General features: G+C 44.5%; 1 protein-coding gene across 8 annotated transcripts in view; it reads left to right on the top strand.

Annotated features, from left to right (window-relative positions):
- DNAH11 (dynein axonemal heavy chain 11) overlaps positions 1–20,497 on the top strand; it is a 273,839-nt gene that overhangs the window by 166,927 nt on the left and 86,415 nt on the right. For all 8 annotated transcript variants that reach the window (XM_075922225.1, XM_075922224.1, XM_075922226.1 and 5 more), the window contains 4 exons: positions 3,077–3,310; positions 7,537–7,683; positions 15,949–16,062; positions 16,661–16,804. In XM_075922225.1, the coding sequence (XP_075778340.1) occupies positions 3,077–3,310; positions 7,537–7,683; positions 15,949–16,062; positions 16,661–16,804 (639 nt within the window). The remainder of the gene's footprint in view (positions 1–3,076; positions 3,311–7,536; positions 7,684–15,948; positions 16,063–16,660; positions 16,805–20,497) is intronic.

The raw sequence follows: 20,497 nt of genomic DNA, 5'->3' as shown, positions 1-20,497 counted from the left end.
TAGCTAGTTTGGTAATGATTAGGTTAGATTCTGAGAGAAGCAATGAAGAGCCTTCCTTATTCAGACAAAAGTCTTCTTAACTCCAGTAGTGACCCAGAGCAGATACAGGATTGTCTGAGCTCTTCCATACACAAAAGCCAGTATGTCAAGATCTAAAATAGTGATTTTTTCCTGGTGCATCAGGAGTACTTTTGTATTTTGTTATGAATTGGAAATACATTATCCTCCCAATCCTATTTCAGAATACTAAATATTCTTGAGTCAGAACTGGAGAATCTTGGTTATTGACTTGTGGCTATGTTATATTTCCTGGAGTCCAGCAGTTAGTTAAAAAAATTGAAAATATCAACAAGTTTCACATAAAGGAGACCAAACTAGCGATAATAATTTCCTTTGCCTACATCTCTGAATGGGCTTATATTGAAAAATGCAACGTAGTATTAAAAAAAGGAGAGAGATAATGAATGGCAGAATAAATAATTTATGCTAATGAAATTACTGCAATTAGTAGTTCCACAATGACCCTTTTAAAAGCCACAGCTGTTAATGTCAGGAAGTGCTGTCACTGCTGACCTTATCATAAGAGAAAGTGACAAATTGAAAATGCAGGGAAGACCAATCATCAAAGAGGTCTGTTCGGGAACGATTAGAATTTTCTGAAAAACAGTGTGAATTACAACCAGCTGCTCTCTGGCTCAGCATATCTCCCATGCTGTGCCATTTTGTTAAGCTTGATAACAATAGTTATTTTGCCCATTGAGACAAGTTGTCTCAGGCCACTTGCAGCTCTACCGGAACCCACTTCTTCCCTCACTGATTTACAAATGAAACTGTTGTTAAAGAGTGCTTTTCAGGGCTGCTGAGAAGAGACCGCTCATAAGCGTCATGATTGGGTAGGGGCCAGTTATTCTGTAAGAAGGTTGCCCTTGGCTAGGATGGATAGCTGTACTGCAATGTTTGTGTATATAATAGATATTTAAAAGTGAAAGGCTGAAACAGATTTCTGCTTGTGACCAAATTCGCATAAAATATTTTTGTTCATTTTGCACCTTTAAGAACAGATTTCTGCATTTTGTTTTTATATTAGCTGGGTTATGCTTCCTTTGCTCCAAGAAAGGATGTGGAGATTATTATTTTAAAGGCAATTTATTTCAACTTTCCATATATGCAGACATTCTTGTATCTGGTTCCTGTTTCTGATTTCCATTATCATAATCACAGGTGAAACTGTTCATTATTTTAAAGCTAGCTTTTAAAGCCACAAACTATAATAAGGCTTCTTACTGAGGAAAAATTGTAAGTCTGTCTACACCAAGCTGATTGTAATATTAATGATGAAGGCTTGAAACATTTAACTACATCAACAACCACTCATGAGCAATTTTCCAAAAGATCTCTAAGCATTATTGACAACGCTTTGGTAAATTATGTGTGACTTTCCTAAAGAGTTGGTGTAGCTCATTTAATTCATATTAATTGATTTTTAGGCTTCCCTTGATTAATTGAACTGCATTTGTTTTGTACAGAATGCAATAAATAATCATTAAAATGAAGGAGATGTGACTCCACAAATTATAAAGTTAAGTCTGTTAGAAGTCATAGAGGACAAAATGGAAGGTCTTACAGTGATGGACTTAAATAAATCTTCATAGCAGCATTTCCAGTTAATTTTTATGTGTGATAGAAGGTGGACGGAGTATAACCTAAGACATGTGTATGTATGTGTTCTAGTGACTCTATTATTCTTAGACAGTTTAAAAAAAAAGACCAACTTTTCCGATGCGAAATGAGCTTTTCATTCCAAGGTTTACCAAGTGAAAAGTGCTCCAGATCATATTTCCAGGGTAGCATATTTCATCTGCTGGCTATTTTGGACTGAAAATACTTTAAAGACTTGTACATGAAACACTCCTTCTCATGCCTCTTCCTGACCCCCGCCCCTCACACACACTTAACTCAAGTCAAGTAGATTAAGATGGTTTCACTTTTGTCCATATTTTGTGCTTGACATGGGATTATGTGAGTACATATAATCTCTTTCAAGAGCTTTGTTTATGCTTTGACTCTTTTTGATTATCATGTAGTATATTGGAAGAGGTTATACACAATAAAGGATCATAAAGAAGGATTGTCAAATAAAATCTATAGGAAAGAAGTTATGAACAAATACTCCATCAGTGAGTGCAGTATATATACACAAAGTAGTGCATTAAATGCCTGAACCAATGTGCATTGAAGTACTAGAAAGACTCCCTTTGACTTCAAATGGCATTGGATTGGGCCCAACCCTGTTATTTGGAAGTTAATAGTGGTATTGCCAGTTGACTTCAGATAGGAACAGGATTGGGAAATATGAAATATGTGGGCATCTGTGGGGATCCGTGGAAACACAGCAAGATCATCATTCATGTTTTTTTACTTGACCTGAAGAGGATTTTTCAATCAAGAGTTCCAAAGGAAATGTCAAATTCCTAGAACATTCACTCTACCTATGCTTATTAATACAATGGTGATTAATTATAGATCTTGCTATTTTTAGTTGTATTTTGGGGGGTTTAACAAATAACTCAGATCAGGGGCACTTTAACGGGGTTTTGTGGACTATGGACCCATCACTTTTTACTCGCTTTTAGAGTGAGCGGGGGAAATGGGGTGGAGAGGAAAGAGGTGGGGGATGGAATCTTAGGGGGAGGAGGCATCATGGAGCAGGGACTCGGGGAGAAGGGGTGATGTGAAGACCGGGGCTCTTGGAGAAGGGGCAGAGCTTCAAAGAGAAGGAACAGAGTCTCAAATATATGGTGAAATGGTACAGAGTGCTCAACTGCTGTGAAACTTGTGAATACTGAGAAAAATGATTTTCTATTGTAAAAAGTTGGGAAGACTCAGTTTTATTATTTGAATACTTTTTTTTAGTGCACTGATGGTGTTACGCTTTTGAAATGGAGTTTGAAAATTGTTGTTGTGGGTGATCCTTCCTTAGCTGTGCAACCTCTTCTGAGATATATATCTGTATTTAATCTTTGAAATGTTTCTTTTTCCTTACATTTAAATGTTTCTGTTCCTTCGATGTTTTCAGCCACGTGTTCAGGATTCCATTTGCCATTTCATGGCTTATGCTCACACCAGTGTCAATGAGATGAGTGCAAGATATTATCAGAACGAGAGGCGGTACAATTATACCACTCCAAAAAGTTTCCTTGAGCAAATTTCACTTTATAAGATCCTGCTGAAGAAGAAAAACAAGGAGATGTCCAAGCGCATGGCACATCTGGTGAATGGCATTCAGAAGTTAAAAACAACAGCTTCTCAGGTAAATTATCACGTGTGAGAAAAGGCATGCTTTTGTCTTTCTCTCTCTTCTAAGGAATGCATATTTTTTTCTATCTCACCGAGGCAAAATTTGTAATCTTATATTCAAACATCTTTCACTAGGCAACTGAGTTTTGACATTTCCCTGTTCGATGCCAGACTAGGTCTTTGAAACTGGATTTTATTTTAGACTGTTTAAAAAACAGTGCCTTTCAAACTCTAGATACTTGTAGATGTCTGTCAGAGAAATGGGTTACTATCTTAATATTTGAGCTACACTATGGCTCAAAATCGAAGCTTCAGGGGTGAGGAGGGCCCCAGAAGAAATTGTGAAGCTCAGAGCACATACTACCATAACAAGAAGGCCACCCTGGGAGAAAGTACAGATGGGCTCTTGAATGTAACAGCTGGCTGGCTGATGGGGAAGCGGAGGGTTAGAGGGGTGAAGCCATGCCATCATTTCTTCCCATCTCTATTTAGGAGGCTAATGATAGCTAGTTGTAAACAGTGTCTGTGCTCCACACCAAACTGTGACTCATGGGCTGTGGATGAGCCTAAGGATGGGAGAGGCAAGTTCCCAACTCCGCCTCTGCTGTCTGAGCCCCTGCAGGAGCCAAGTGTCCCCCCCCCCCCCCCCCCACACACACACACACATATACAGTAGGAGCAGGCCACCTCCACCCCAGTGGCCAGTGTGTGGCCCCAGCCTTCTGTGACCCTGGCAAAAACACTGGAGGTGTAGGGGGAAGAGGGCGGCAGCTTGTGGTTCCAGCCTTCCCTGGCCAGAGGACAGAGGTGAGGGGTGGGAAGGGCAGTGCATGGGCCCAGGCTTCCCTGGCCCCAGCCAGTGCACCGAGCAGAGAGAGGGCGGGTGGCACGTGAACCCAGAGGATTCACAGTCCCTCTAGCCCTGGAGCATGTAGACAGTGCCCAGCCCTGTTAGAGCTAGAAGCATGGCCCAAGGCTTGGTGGGGCAGGAGCCCAGGCAGTCCCTGGAGACTGGTGGAGATGCATTCAAGGGGTGAGAGTGGGAGCAGAGTGTGGGCGCGACCAGGCTGGCGGTTTGGGAATGCATTGCCTCCCTTTGCCTCTTAAACCTGCTGTTCATTCTGTGACTCATATGTGCACAGGGGTACCAGAAGGGGAATAGCTCCTTGGATCTTTCCCCCAACCCCCCAGTCTCAAGCGCGTGCTCATTGCTGGCCACAATCTTGCAATTTGTTTGCTAAAACTAAGACGTCTCTATGTTTATAGATTTAGGCTGTGTTGACGTTTGCCCTTGCTCTTGTTCATAGGTGCTTACCTCCCTCTCCCGGTGAATGACAGGGTTTTGCCATGGCAAGTGCACGTGTGAACGCTGCTTTGTTAGCAGGAGTGCTTTCCTGTTGACAAAGGGAAACCCGCTCATTGGGGGTGGAATTATTTTGTCTGCAAAAGTGCCAACAAAAAGCATTCACACATGTTGAGTTTTAGCAACAGGGCAGTGTAGACATAGCCTTGATGCTAAATGCTGCATAGTAAAGACACACCCTACTGTGTAACATTCACACATTCAGTTGCAGTGTTTGTACAACATTGCAACCTTGTGCTAAGGCATGAGAACCATGGATGGAAACTTTATTCCTGTTGTCCAAACTGAGGGATGTGCAAAAAGGAAACAGCCCACAGAAATGTCTTTTATTACTGTACTAGAAGGCTTACACAGTGTTGTCCGGGGCCTTTAGTGCAGGAAGCTGGTGGGGTTGGGGGGGGAGGGTGTGTGTGTGGGTGTGTGTGCGCGCGCGCGCGCGTTCATGCACAGAAGTCAGGGTAGGGAGTTGAGGAGGTGTTCAGGGAAGGTTCTCCTAGCCAATAGGGGCCTTCTCTCTCCCCCATTTCCCCCATCCGGCAGGGGCCTTTTCTCCCTCTTCCCTCTGCCATTTCCCCCCAGCTAACAGGAGCCTTTTCTCTTCCCCTAGTTCCCCCACCACTAGCAGGGGCCTTTCCCCTGGCATTGTGGCCAAGGGCTGGGGGCGGAAGGGTTTGGGGTAAGGAGGCTGCTTACCCAGTCTGATGGCAGGCAGGATGGCAAGCCCCATCCTTTCTGGCCACTCTCTCAGTGGTGTGGCTGCCTCAAGTGGTCAATCTGCAGTATTGCTCTCCCCTGCAGGCTCGCTGCCCTCAGGGTCACTCTCAGGGTATGTCTACACTAACTCGTTAATTTGAGCTAGGTAGGCAAATCAGGCAACCGGAGTTGCAAATGAATCCCGGGATTTAAATATCCCGGGCTTTATTTGCATGTTCCCATCCGGCCGCCATTTTTAAACCCCCCTTAGTTCGAATGAACTGCCCGCGGATACACACAGCAGTTTAAAGTTAATCCAAACTAAGGACTTGGTTAGGATTAACTGTAAACTGACGCGTGTAGCCGTGGGCAGTTCGTTCGAACTAAGGGGGATTTTAAAATGGCGGCCAGACTGGAACATGCAAATAAAGCCCTGGATATTTAAATCCCAGGCTTCATTTGCAACTCCGATTGCCTGATTTGCATACCTAGCTCAAATTAACGAGCTAGTGTAGACATACCCTTAGTATCATGTCCCTCTTCTTTGTGCCCCTCCCCTTTCTTGTTAAGGGAAACAGTCCCATTCCCAGCATTTCCCATTTTCTTGGCACAACCAAACCTAGACTTTGCTTTAAGTTAGGGTAAGGGGAAGCTACACACCAAGGCTATGTCTAGACTGGCATGATTTTCCGGAAATGCTTTTAACAGAAAAGTTTTCCGTTAAAAGCATTTTCGGAACAGAGCGTCTAGATTGGCACGGACGCTTTTCCGCAAAAGCACTTTTTGCAGAAAAGCGTCGGTGGCCAATCTAGACGTGCTTTTCCGCAAAAAAGCCCTGATCGCCATTTTCGCGATCGGAACTTTTTTTGCGGAAAACAAATCTCAGCTGTCTACACTGGCCCTTTTGCGCAATAGTTTTGTTCAAAAGGACTTTTGCCCGAATGGGAGCAGCATAGTATTTCTGCAAAAAGCACTGATTTCTTACAGTAGGAAGTCAGTGCTTTTGCAGAAATTCAAGCAGCCAGTGTAGACAGCTGGCAAGTTTTTCTGGAAAAGCAGCTGATTTTCCGGAAAAACTGGCCAGTCTAGACACAGCCCAAGATTGGTGGTCCTAGCTCTTACCATGTAGGGGGAGTTCTTGAACAAACTCACTCCCTGACAGACAGATGCACATTTCTAAAATATATGTCTAGATTAACAGTCAGAACTAGGGTACCCCACGAGGTGCTCCTGAAACAATGCCACAAGAGGGTTAAGTGGGAAGATTCCCAGGGTTCTAGCAGAGTCAAAGGTGGGGAGAGGTTGTGTCATAGGTTTTTTGTTAGGCTTCAGAATTTCATCTGTACGTTTTCCAGCAAACAAACAGAATAGCTCTCATACCTTCTACTGGCTTTGAGGTTTAAAGCTCTGACTTGGCATCTGTCCATATCAGGTCATAGTGAATCTCTTCTGAGTTGATACAGAATCAGAACATGACTAACAACTAGATAAGATGCTTGGATGAGTAAGGAAAAAAAAGAAAAAGAAATATTATAGAAAAGCAGTTCCATTATGCATGGAAAAATACTGTTATTAGATATTTTGATGTGGGTGACTAGCATGTCAGGCAATAAATTGCTCTTTCAATAAACAGGTAGTCTTTGTTTAAAAAGAAGCTGAATATTTTATATGTAAACCCTTCGGCAAATCTCCATTAAAATGATCTATGAAAGGTTCTTCAGAGTGGTTACTGAACATTTTCCAACATGTCCTTTTGCTGCTGTTTATACAGTTACATCTATGCCAGGGCTTGCAGCACTTTGTTGAGCTGCTTAGACATCTGGTTTCAAGAATAACCTTGGCTCTCAGAAAGTGGACAGATCACAGATTGGACATATCAGAGGCGCCGTTAAGCTTCTCATAGGTGTGGTTTTATTGTTTTGTATGATATGTGAGGTCATTTAGAAAGCAACATACTTCCCCTATGAGCTACAGAAATTGGGCTGCATTATGGAAACAAACTATAACAAGTAAAGATGGAAAATAAGGAACGGATACTATTTTGCTTTAAAATGGAAATGAAAAAGAAAGTTCAAGTACAAGTTATGTCCAAGTGTTATACCTCCCCCTTCAGGAAATGAGAATGTTCAAGAAATGTGCCTAATTAATGACTGCTCCAAAATTTCTTCTCTGTTGCACTGTAGGTAGAAGACCTAAAATCCAAACTTGCCTGTCAAGAGGCAGAACTACAACTGAGAAATCAGGATGCTGAAGCTTTGATTACTAAGATAGGGCTTCAGACTGAGAGAGTGAGCCAGGAAAGAGCTGCTGCTGATGCAGAGGAGCAAAAGGTCAGTCTAATTCCACCCTTTAGGGTTGTTGAGTTATATTTAACACAAACTAAACCTTTTGTAGGTGAACTGTTTTGAAGAGCTTCCTCTCTAGGGAGCATAAAATGTAAAGAATTATTATACTTACACATGTAACTGCATTTCAGACCATGATTATCATTTGACCTTTCTTTACATTATTCATTTTCCCAACCTTTTAGCTCTTTTAATAATATGAAAGAACAATAAATACTGTGCACATTCAAGCATATAATGAATGTGGATCTTAAGAATTGGGCATATTTGTAATGTAGTAATGGTCACAGAGTTTTCTCTGAGAACTTTATATTTCTAAAGGCTTTGTGTTTTTAGTTAAATTGAATAGTTCAGTTAATGGCAAAATCCATTCCATTGCCTTACAACATTAATTTCTAAATTTTGAATCCTAAAATCCTTCTATGAGATGTGTAAGTAAGGTGACCATACATCCTGTTCAGGTGAAAACAATCTATTTTTTTAAGCCATGTGCCAGCTGTCACAACTGCTTTGGGGAAAGTGGGCATTTGTTCTGGTTGCTTTTTGTCAACTGATGAAGTTTGCAAGAGCAAACAGGACAAATTCCCACCTTTGTCAAAAAGTGGAGATTGAGGAAAGTGCGGGGCGGAAGAGCAGCAATGCCAGCCCTGTGCAGGGTGGGAGGTAAAGCTTGGATGGGGGTGGGGGTCCGGATTTGAGTGAGCAGTGATGCCAGCCCTAGCCTCGTGGGGGAGTGGGTCTGCAAGGACTTGAGCGAGCAGCAGCACTAGCCTCATGCAGAGAGGGAAATTGGGCAAATGGGTCACGCCAGCCCCACAGTGGTGGAGAGGTGTTCAGTGAGTAGCTTGTGCCAGTCCTGCATGCCAGGGCAGGAGAAGAGTGTTGCTCAGACTAGCCTCATGCAGTGTCCTGTTTTCCCTTTGAGAATCGCCCTGTGTGCAAGTAGTTCAGAATCTGAATCCTTTTTTCCCCCCTCTGTTCTGCTCTGCTCAACATGTGTAATTAGCTAGCAGTTTTATTATTGAAAAGATAGACTCAAATTCTACCTGAATCAAATTTGCTCCTGAATCAAAACATGTAAATCACTAAATGAACCCTCCCAATTTAGCATTAAAATACATCTTTCTGTTATCGTAGCTATTGATCCATTTAAGCCCTTCCATCCTGCAATCCAGTGGACCTGTGCAGACTGACATTTTGCTATCAAAACTAATGTATATTGTCTCCGTTAATATCAGAGAGGAGTTGCGTAATGCTTCAGAATATTAGTTAAACCAGGGGTGAGCAATAAGTGAACTGAATGCAGTTCACCAGGGTTAGCCCCTAGTAGGCTGCCAGATCCTTTATTTACCTGTGCGTCTGCAGGAACGGCCACTTGCAGCTCCTGTTGGCTGCAGATCACTGTTCCTGGCCAATGTGAGCTGCAGGAAGTACTGTCTCAGTCCATGCTGCTTCCCTCAGCTCTCATTGGCCAAGAACGGCGATCCGCAACCAACGGGAGCTGAGAGTAGTTGTACCTGCAGATATTTCACTGATTAAACCACATCCATCCTGAGGGCTACTTATTGCCCACCCCTGAATTAAACTGTTTTGATGTAGGGATAGGTAACTCAAGTTCCAACAAATTTTATAAATTGTTGAGTTGAGAAAAGACGCTGTCTTAGGGTCATACTGTACTGTCTGTAGAGCTCTCAAAAGTTTCACCTTTCCTTGAGGTTACCCTTCATCCCATACAAAAGTTACTACAGTAAACTTCCGATAATCCGGCACCTTTAGAACCCAGGGGGTGCCGGATTATCGGATATGCCGGAGTACCGGAAGGGGGGGATATGAGGGGTCTGGAGTGTGGGGGGTCGGCGGGGAACTGCACAGCGTGGGAGAGGGCGACGCTGCGGGACCAATCCGGCAGAACCCCAGCTACTTTGCCCCTGGCTTCCCTAAGTCCGCTGCCGGTCAGCAGCGGCTGTCTTGGGGAAGCCGGGGGCAGGGCATCTGGGGTGCTGCCGGGTTGGTCCCACAGCGCCGCCCCTCACCTGAGTGGCACTGCAGGACCAACCTGGCAGCACTCCAACTGCTCTGCCCCCGGCTTCCACAAGTCAGCCGCTTGTCAGTTTAAGCAGCAGCGGACTTGGGGAAGCTGGGGGCAGAGCAGCTCCAATCGTCCAGCTGGCCAGAGCACTTCCGGGTTCTAGTTGGTGCCGGACTATCAGGAGTGCCGGACCACTGGATGCCAGACAATAGGAGTTTTACTCTATTAAGTGTCCTTAATTTTTAAATGCAAATTTTGAGCTTTGTTCTGCTTTCATTAAAGACAATGAGTTCACATGCATTAACAGTACATATAACAGGGGTGGGCAAAAGGGCCTCTGCGGGCCAGATCTGGCCTACCAAGTGGATGGATCCAGCCCATGGAGGCCCTGCCGCTCCCCATCCCCCAGGCCAATTAAGGCCTGGGGGCGGGGGAGCACACAAAGCCGCCTGCCACCCTGCAGGAGCATGCACTGCTCACAGGGCGGAGGAGGCTTTGCACGCTTCCCCACCCCCAGGCCCTAATTGGTCTAGGGGCAGGGGAGCTTGAGAAGTCTCTTCCCATGCCAGGGGCATGGGCATCTAGGGGGAACGTGGCGGGGGGGCACTCCCTCTCCCCCAGACCAATCATTGTCGGGGGGGTGGGGAACCCGGAAGTATCTTGGCCCTGCCCCTTCCTGTGTGGCCCTGGGCCACTTCAAAAATTTCCCAAGTGGCCCCCGACAAAAAATTATTGCCCACCCCTGACATGTAACCAAATGAGATATTAATCTTCATCAGATCAAGACTTCTAAACTATACCCTGGAAGATATATTTTGTACAAAACTTAACACCAAGGTGAATGTGGGGTTTCCAATGTGCTCCTTCTTTTAGGTACAGTGTGTCACAGGAAGCTAATGGTGTAAGGCTTTTGTAAGTTTTAAAGCATTTTCTAGATGCTGCCTTTAGAGATGCCCTATCTATAAGGGCGAGGGGAGGCCCGGGGTGGTCTGATCATATCAGAATCATCCAGGGAGGAAGAATAAGTCTGGATGGGACCAGTCCCATGGTGTCAACTGAAGCTTGTATAGAAGTCAAGAAAGTCTGCTATTGAGCTTTTGAGCTTGTAAACTATGGGAGGAGCATGGCAGCTGTAGGCACTCTTTGAGTGTTGGTAATCTTTCTGCAGCAGAGTAGCTGTAAATGCATTGTAATATGTCTTGATTTCTAGTAAGGACCCTGCTCCTTCAAAGTAGAAAACAACCCTGTGACCCCACTGCAGAGAAGTGTTGGTACTGAGGATGCTGGAATTACACTGAGCAAGCATGGGGAGTGAGGCTGGAACTCCTCTGGTTCCCCCTCCAACTAGACCAGTGCCTTTTGTTTGTGTGCTGTCCTTGAATTATCATTGAGTTCGCTAGTCGAACTACTTTTTACAGATGATAGTACGTTTATTTTCTAGCTTTCCTAGCAATTCAGATAGTTCTCGGGAATTCTTATCTGTGGGAACTTCCACCCTGGAACTGGACTACCAACATGTTAGAGATCAGTATTAAAATCCTATCTTCACTTCAATGACTGGATTTATTGAAATCAACTTTCTATCTCTCTTTAAAAATCATTATAGCTTCTTAGCTCCCTCCAGCCTCCAAGAAACAAAGCGTAATTAGCACAATAAATAAGAACAAAAAAGAGAAAATGAGGAAGAATCAGTCTGTGATATTTTAATTGTCCTGTTTATTGAAAAGTACTACATCATATTTGAATCACTGCATGGTACTGTTTATGATGTAGGAGATTTCAGTTGGTGCAGGCTTGTACAATTATATCCATGATAGGCAGTATTGTTGTAGTCATGTTGGTCCCAGGATACTAGAGACACAAAGTAGTTAGGGTAATATAATTTATTGGATCAATTTCTTCAAAAGCAGAGTGCACCTCAAAAGCTTATCTCTCTCACAAACAGAAAGCTGGTGCCATAACAGATATTACCTCACCCACCTTGTCTCACTATAGCTGTTGGGCAGATCAGCTGAGTTATATCTTCCTATGTAGGGTAGCTTGTCTAATATGGAATTTGTATTTTTTCCATGTATAGTGGTATAAGTAGCTTAGGCTAGAAGGCTTGCAGCATGTGGAGAGAAAGCGTGATCAAAGGAAGAGCTGAAAACCATGCACAATACTTAAATTTTAAAGTGTGTTATGTCTGGGATGCAAACAAATAAATGCTGGGAAATTCAACATGTTCCTCTCACCAACTCAATTCTGAACCTATGTTGTTTTGGAGGTGGGAAAAGGTAGGAGGAGGGACTGTTAAGCTTTACATTGAGATTTCTGGTGTAGCAGCGTGTCACTTAATCCTTGCTTGTGTGTATGTGTTATTAACAGCCAACCCTGACTATTGTATAAACAGCTACCGTAGCTAGGATATTACCTATTCATAGTAAAAGTTCTTGTAGAAACTTTTTTCTGCCAATGCATTGTAGCATCTAATAAATGTTACTGTCCCAATCACTGTAATATTTTACTTTCTCTGTAATTAGAAGCAAGACTTAACAGGAACTGTGTGAATGAGAAGCTATTTCACATGAGTTGTGATATGCCAGGATAAAGACATAACTAAGTACAACTGTCTTCAGCCCCAGGCACCTTTAAGTAATCTCCCAAATAAGTAATTACAAGTGGCACAGAAATTCTGTATAAGGATTTGTCTGTATGAGAAATTTGTACTGATATAACCCAAACTGGCTTTTAAACTCATATGGTTAAACCATTGCACAAGGATATGTGGGTGCTCTTATTTCAGATTTAAAGTGGCTTAATTTGATTTTGTTTAAGTGTGTTCTTAATAGACTTCAGGCAAACTGATATAAACCTCTCTTAAACCAAAGTAAGAGTTCCTGCTAAGGATGTTAGATATAGTGTGATCGAATAGCCATGTAACCGCATGAAATCTTATCAGTTATAGGACTATTCGATAATCCCTGGGGTGAAGCTCGCAGCCAGTATGCTTCTTTACGCTCTTTAGGGGAGCATGTCCAGCAAAGCTAGCACTCAGACCTGCCTCCCCAACCTGGGATCTTCCCACAATTCTGTAGGTTCTTGTGACCTATTCAAACATGTGGCATCTAAGCCGCTGTCTTTCATTTCCATGCATGCTTCTTGATCAGTCAATCTGGTGAAAGTCTGAATCCTCTGTTCTTACTACATCTTCCATAAGTCATTTTTCATACTACCGAATCATTTATTATCAAGATAAACTCTTCCTTTCATACATCACAAAAAAATCTTCCTTTATTTTTCCCAAAGTTGCTACACCTTTTTGAAAGAGTTTTTCAATTTTACTTTAGCAGAACTGATTTGTGCTCCTAAGTGCTCATATCTTTTCACCCTAAATGTCTGGGCCCGAAAGCACTTCAATCGCCAGACATCAAACCAATCCCAAGGACGTCAGTGCCCATTTAACATTCTTCATGGCAGCATCCATGAAGAGGATCTGTCTCTTCCTGCCTCTCTTCCTTTGGCAATATTTCTGTGAGTTGTCATGCCAATAAAGCATTCCTGAATTGAATTGAAATTATGTGGAGCTGCTATGTAGTCATGCCAAATAGGTCTGCTTTCAGTTGGGTTGACCTTCATCCTTCTACAGAAGGATAATTCCTTGAGTAGAAAGTTCTTTGAACCATGGTACCAACTTATTTATACAATTTTTAGTTTCTTCATTCTACAGACATTGAAGGTTGCTCATGCTTGTCCAGGTTGCTCCAAGACAGAGCTATATCCCTTCCACTTTCACTCGAGATGAGTGCTTTAGCAATTGTAAGGAAACACTCAAATTTTAATAGTAGATTAAAAATAAAACTGTGTAATAGTAGCACTTTATTCAGACACATTTATTATACATTTCTGGAATGAGAGCAGCAGCACTGTGGTCAAGATGTGGAGTCTCATAATCAAGTTTGAGCTTGCTATAATGTGATGTTTGCAGGAAGAGAATAGCAATTCAAATGTCTTTGAATGGCAAAGAGAGCATATCCAGAAAAGAAATGATTAAGTAACAAATTTTGTAGTGTATTTCCAGGGTGATTTCAGGATAAGAGTAATTTTTCTGTGTAGGTAGTAATTTAGCTGATGTTACACAAGTTCTTCCTTTCGTGGTGCCTTGTAGCTGTTCTGAAATGGCCTTTTAAATGCATGTTTATTTAATTAGTGGGTATTATTAAAACAGAGTTGACACTATTGAGTTATCAGAAAGCTTAATTTATTTCCACAGTACTGTACAAAACAATGTCATAAACCAGAAGCTCTGTGCAAACTTTTATTTTTTTAAATGCATGCTTCTTTTTCAATTGCACAGCTACAAAAATCCCAAACTGGTCTAAATGTCTCTTTTCTTACCTTGATGTATTGATAAAATCAAAACCAATTTTAAAAGAAAAAATATATTCCAAGAATGAAACATATTCATCAAATTTAAGACTGGTTTGCATTTTTTAAATTTTTAGTTATAAAACTGTCAATGTAAAAACTATGATGGAACCTATTACTGTGTTTACCTATGACCCTAATCCATCATACATTTGTGATTACATAACTGGGTAAATGATTGCAAAACTTAACTTTTTTGTCAAGAAGCCAGATAAACCTGTTTGTGACACATAAATCCACAATAAGGTCTCCCCTAACATTCTTGCCAACAAGTTAAAGGCTTCTGGATTGGATGAATGGACTATAAGGTGGACAGAAAGCTGGCTAAATTGTTGGACTCAATTAATAGTGATCATTAGCTCGATATCTAGTTGGCAGCCAGTATCAAATAGAGTACCCCAGGAGTCAGTATTGGGGTTGGTTTTATTCGACATCTTCATTAACGATCTGGCTGATGGGTTGGTTTGAACCCTCAGCTGGATCATGAATGACACTAAGCTGAGGAAGAGATAGATACACTGAAGGGTAGGGGCCAGAGTGAGCTAGACAAATTGGAGGATTGGGCCAAAAGAAAGTTGATGAGGCTCAGGAAGGACAAGTGCAGAACCCTACACTTACTATGGAAGAATTCCATGCTACAGGTTGGGGACTGGCTGTCTAGGCAGCAGATGTGCAGAAAAGGACCTGGGGGTTACAGTGGACAAAAAAGTGGATAGGAGTCAACAGTATGTCCTTATTGCCAAAAAAGTAAACAGCATATTGGGCTGCCCTAGTAGCCTATCGAGGGAAATAATTATTCCGCTATATTCAGTACTGGTGAGGCGACATCTAGAGTGTTGTCCGTCCCCCCCAACAGAAAGGATATGGACAAATTGGAGGAGACAACAAAAGTCATTAGGGACTAGGGCACATGGTTTGTTAGGAGAGGCTGAGGGAACTGGGCTTTATTTAGTCTGCAGAAAAGAAGAGTTGAGGTGGGGTTTTGTAGCAGACCTCAGCTACCTGAATAGGGGTTCCAAAGAGGATGGAGCTAAGTTATTTCACTAAGAAGGGTGGTGAAGTACTAGAATGGATTACCTAGAGAGGTGGTGGAGTTAACATCCTTAAAAACCTCTAAGACCAGGCTTGACAAAGCTCTTGCTGTGATTTAGTTGGGGTCGATCTTTCGTTGAGCAAAGGGTTGTACAAGATGATTTCCTGAGGTCTCTTCTAACCGTAATCCTCTATGATTCTATAACAAATATGGCAAAATTTCTGCCATTTCTAGCTCTTCCATTATCCTGTTTTTTCCACACAAAAAATGCAATAGGTGTCCTCCACTATCTTCCTTTTTGCTGCTCAGAAAAGAGCAGAACAACAAGAGGGAGTAATATCATGATTCAAGACAGCAGAGTAACTAGGCTGAAAGAAACCTGAACTCTTTATCAGAAGTAATGGGGCTTAAGTATTGTGTGGGAGCAGTGGTCCACAGGAAGAGGAGGCTGCAGTAGAGGTCTCCCTCTAAGCAGAGGGTTGTGTGTCACCTGCCAGGTGGAGCTTTTAACTTAGCAGAATCCAGTCACAGCTGAGTATGTGGCCATTTTCTCCTCCTTTGGACCATTGTATGTTGGGAGATTTTTGGTTAAATGAGAAGCCTTGGGTCTGCCACACATTTTATGTGACAGTGCCCATTGTAAGAAAAACTACTACAAATTATAAATTGCTTACATATTTAGATGCTCAGAAAAAAAAATCTGTCTGCAATTTAAGCAGCTCTGGCTCCATATGTAACATTAAAACTCAAGTTAGTTTTTTAAGATTATTTGTTTGAATAGGTAGCGGCAATCCAAACTAAAGTATCTCTGAAGCAGAGAGAATGTGAAGATGACCTGGTGAAAGCTGAACCTGCTCTAGTGGCTGCGACAGCAGCTTTAGATACACTTAATAAGGTAAGAACCAGGCATTTTTTAAATATAGAGAGAGTAAGTGTGTAAAAGAGAGGGAAGAAATTCATGTGACCATAAGAAAGTTGACAAAGAAATAGAATGTGTGTAGATTATTTTACCTACTTGTATTGAAAGTGCTATAAGCGTGTATACTTTTCTCCTGTGAATTATTTACAGATGGTAAAATCAAGCCACATATTTATTTATGATAGATTATTCTGCTGATTGCAGCAAGTATAATTTGTTGATTTAGTTTCAAGGTCAGTAGGAATTTTACATGAGAAAATGGTTTCTGCACTTTACACTGTGGAAAAATGTGTATGTATATAGATTACATGTAGAACATTACTTCTTTGTTTTAGTGCTACTGTATGATGTTGGCTTCCCTTAACTGTCATGCAAATAGTTGCAGCTCGGTTTACTTCATGAAGTAATGACCAAAGGGGACACAAATGATTAAAAATCTTCAAAGAGTACAGCTGTGCATTCTTAATCTCTGTATCAGAATGATTCTGTGCTACCTGTGCTGTGCTGGCAATTGCAATATTTGTCTTTTGATATCCTGCAATTTTGTGATTTTTTTTTTGTGATTACTCTTTAGGTTAATCTCACTGAATTAAAAGCCTTCCCCAACCCACCAATTGCAGTAACCAATGTTACTGCTGCAGTCATGGTATTACTGGCTTATAAAGGCAAAGTCCCCAAAGACCGAAGTTGGAAAGCTGCTAAAGTCTTCATGGGAAAGGTACTGTGCTGTGGGAAATTGTCTGTTGGCTAAGTTGATCATCTATTGATAGGTGAGGGGAGGACTAGTTAGTTAAATATTATATTCAAGAAAAGTTTAAGTAAAATGTAATATCACTTTCTTACAATATGGATGTAATTGTCATATTGTTATAAATCATTTCTCCACATGTCCTCAGTGGTACACCAAAGTCAACATGGGCATCAACTGGGATTGATCATTATTTTCAAAACTGAAAGCAATTAAGAGGAAGACAGTTCCTCACACACGCAGGCTCGATAAATTATGGAAAACCCTACTCGCCAGACAAAAAAGGGACTCGCCACCCTCCCCCCAAAAAAGTGTTTTTTTAATGGCATAAATTCCTAATAAGAATAAGAACAGTAATTACTAATATGTGATTAATAAATATCTTATAAACCTCTACCTTTCCTCTCTGCTTCCATGTCTCCTCCCGTTGCTTCATCAGCTCCCCTGGTGCCTGCTTCCCCCCAACTCCTCACCCTCCTCTGCTGTCCTGAGTTCTGCCCTTCTCACTGCCCTCAGCCTTCCTGAGACCTGACTCCCTCCACCAGCCCTTCTTTCCCCCCTGTGCCCACTCCTCCAGTAGCCCCACTCTGATCATGTGAGCTACCCTTCCTCATCCCCTCTCCTAACACCTCCCTTTACACACCTGCCTTGCCTCTCTCCTCTGGTGCTTGTCCCTCCCCTGCAGGTGTCTGTCCTTCTGCTTCACCCCCAGAATCCCCTGGCACCTGCACCCTCCTGGTGCCTCCCCTTCCCTCACTGCCCCTGCCCCCTTAGCCCTCTTTTTCCCTGATACCCACCTCCTCACCACCCTTTGCCCCCCATTCCCCTCATGTCCCTGTCCCCTCACACATGACTTGCTCCATCCCCACCTTCCTCCATCCCCACCTTCCTCATGCCCACCCTTTCTTTCAAGCCTTCTCCCAGCAACTCCCTCTCCCCCCTCTAGCCCCCAGTGGCCTTTATCCTCCCCCCTCCCACTGACACCTCCCCTCCTGCCCTCTTCCTCATTGTCTGCACTTGGCCCTCTGGGATTTGTCTCTCCTGCACCCCTGTCCCTTGGTGCCTTCCCCTTTCTTCTTCTTCTCCTGACCTCCTCCTCTCCCCTCTCCTCCCCTCCCCTTAGCACAAGTCCCATCCCCATATTTTTCCCCTCCCGTCCCCTCCCCTCAGCCCAGCTCAAACCCTTCCCCTCTCCCAGGGCCAGCTCTAGTCTTTTTTGCTGCCCCAAGCAAAACCTTCCCCTCCCCCCCTTTTTTGTTGTGTTTTTTACATGTTTGCATTTTGCAATGGTTTTTTTTTTGTTTGTTTTCATTTTTGTCCCGGCATTTTAGCCCTATAAATAGCAAATAGTATTTTCATTCGTTTTTTTCCATAAAGGCAAAGGCGCTTCAAGTGACCTCCCCCTTTCACTCACTGCTGCATCACAGCAGCCTTTTCCCTGCCCTGTCCAGCCCCTCCCTATGGACAAGCACTCCTCATTCCCGACCCACAGGAGGAGCAGGGTGCGGTGGAGGCATGGGGAATGGGACGCGGGGAACAGGAGGGGCAGAGGGATCCGGGTCTTGGGGCAGTGCAGGGAATGGGCAGCACAGAGCTGGGGATCGGGGAGAGCAGGGTGTGGGGTGCAAGGGTGATGCAGAGCCAGAGAGTCGCAGGGAAGAGGGAGAGCAGGGGGTCTGGAGTGCAGGTGAGCAGGGGTGGCATGGGGAACGGGTGGCGTGGAGACAAAGGGGTGCAGGGCGGGCGCAGCAAGCTGGGCGGTCGACAGGGAGTGGTCTCTCGCCGGCGAGGAGGCTGGGGCCGTGGCAGGACTAGAGCTGGTGGGGCAGGGCGGGGTGGGGCCTGGCTGCGCCGCGCGCCACAGCCAGCTCCCAGGGACACGCGGTCAGAGCCAAGCTGCCGGAGCCCTTTAAAATCGGCGGGGCCACATCACACCAGTATCCCGCCCTCTGGCTCACGCCCCGCCTTCTCACACCGGAGCTACATGCAGGCAGCCCGGCACTGAGAATCACTGTACTTCCCTCTCCCTGGCGGCGCTCCACTCCTCCGCCAGCTGGCGGATCGGATGGGGCCACGCCGCCCGTAGTGCAGGCTTCGGCCAGCCCACCCCTGCACTCGCCAGTTGGTAAAATCTACTTGCCACGGGCGAGTGGGCAAGTGTATTTGTCGAGCCCTGTATATATATCAGTTTCCCCATTTAATTGCAAAAAAGAGACACCGGGTGGGTGGGTGTATGTAATGAGCAGGAATCTACAAATTAATGATTTCTATGAAAATATATTTCAGGCCACACATTTTGTTTTGTTTTCAAATTTGTATTCACTTTGGGTCTGTCTACACAGCAAAGTTATTTCGAAATAACTTCCCTAGCGTCTACCCAGCCAAACCACTATTTCGAAATTAAATCGAAGTAGCGGAGCGCTTATTTCAAAATTGGTAAACCTCATTCCACTAGCAATAGCTCCAATTTCGAAATTGCTATTTCGAAATAAGTGCTGTGTAGATGCTTATTTTGAAATAAGGAGCCTCCAGCCCTTCCCAGGGTGCCCTGCTGGCCACTCTGGGCACAAACAGGAAAACTCCTCTCCTTCCTCCCCCTCCCAGAACCCTTAAGGGCCAGAGTCTGGCTACAGTCTGTTGTGGCTAGCACCAGGCCTGCCAGCCCAGAGCCACTCTGCTGCTGCCCTTGAGCCTGGACGCAGCATGAGCCAGCAACCCACTAGCAGCCAGCCCTCTACTGCATCCCGGACCAGTCTGCCAGTTTCCAGGAGCCTGCCAGGGGCCGGAAAAGGCAGGCCCCTGCCTGGTCTAGTGCGGAGATCAGGGACCTGATTGAGGTTTGGGAGGAGGCCTCCAACATCCATGATCTCAGCACTAGATGAAGGAACGTGGCCATCTGGTAGCCAGGCTGGTAGCCATCCGGCTGTAAAGGCCACATGCGAACCCAGAAGCAGGTTCAGATGAAAACCAAGGAGCTGCAGAAAGCTGCCCCTATTATGATGCCCTGGACTGCATCCTGGGGGGCGGGATGGTCCGTGCCCCCCAGGTGGTCATTGACCCTGGTGCAGAGGGCCCTGACCAGGGCACAGAGAAGGAGGAGGAGAGCCAGAAGCTGCAGGAACCCAGAGGGAGCATGCCGCACAGCCAGGGCCCCTGAGCTGTCCCAGCGGACCTGTCACCAGTGTCGTCCGAGGCTGGGAAGGCAGCAACATGTGAGTGCCATCGCTGTCCCCTTATGCGGGGGAGGGAAGGGAGGAAGACCAAGGACCACTCGTGTGGGCCTTGCTGGCCACGGCTCATGCAGCAACCTGTGCATGTGCCGTGCCATCCCTGGGCACATGGCTCCAGCTGGCTGCCACACAGGGGCCTTGCCACACAGGGGCGTGTTACCCAACACGTGTATGTATGAAGGCACATGACGTGCTCGTGACCCCAGGATGGGACAGTGCACAATGCCCTCCCTCCACAAGCCCCCTCTACACAGAGGCAGGGGACATTTCCCCCCCATCACACACACACACACTATATACAGCACAGGGTCATGGGTGCAGTCCCAGGCCAGGTCCCATGCCCAGGGATTGCAGAACATCCTGAACATGACCTGTGTGCAAGCACATCGGCTCCAATGGTGCGGAGACCTGCCGTTCTCGATGTGCAGAGGGG

The sequence above is a fragment of the Pelodiscus sinensis genome, chromosome 2, assembly GCF_049634645.1.
Source record: "Pelodiscus sinensis isolate JC-2024 chromosome 2, ASM4963464v1, whole genome shotgun sequence".
NCBI classification, from domain to species: Eukaryota; Metazoa; Chordata; order Testudines; family Trionychidae; genus Pelodiscus; species Pelodiscus sinensis.
This window is presented reverse-complemented; position numbering and strand designations above follow the sequence as displayed.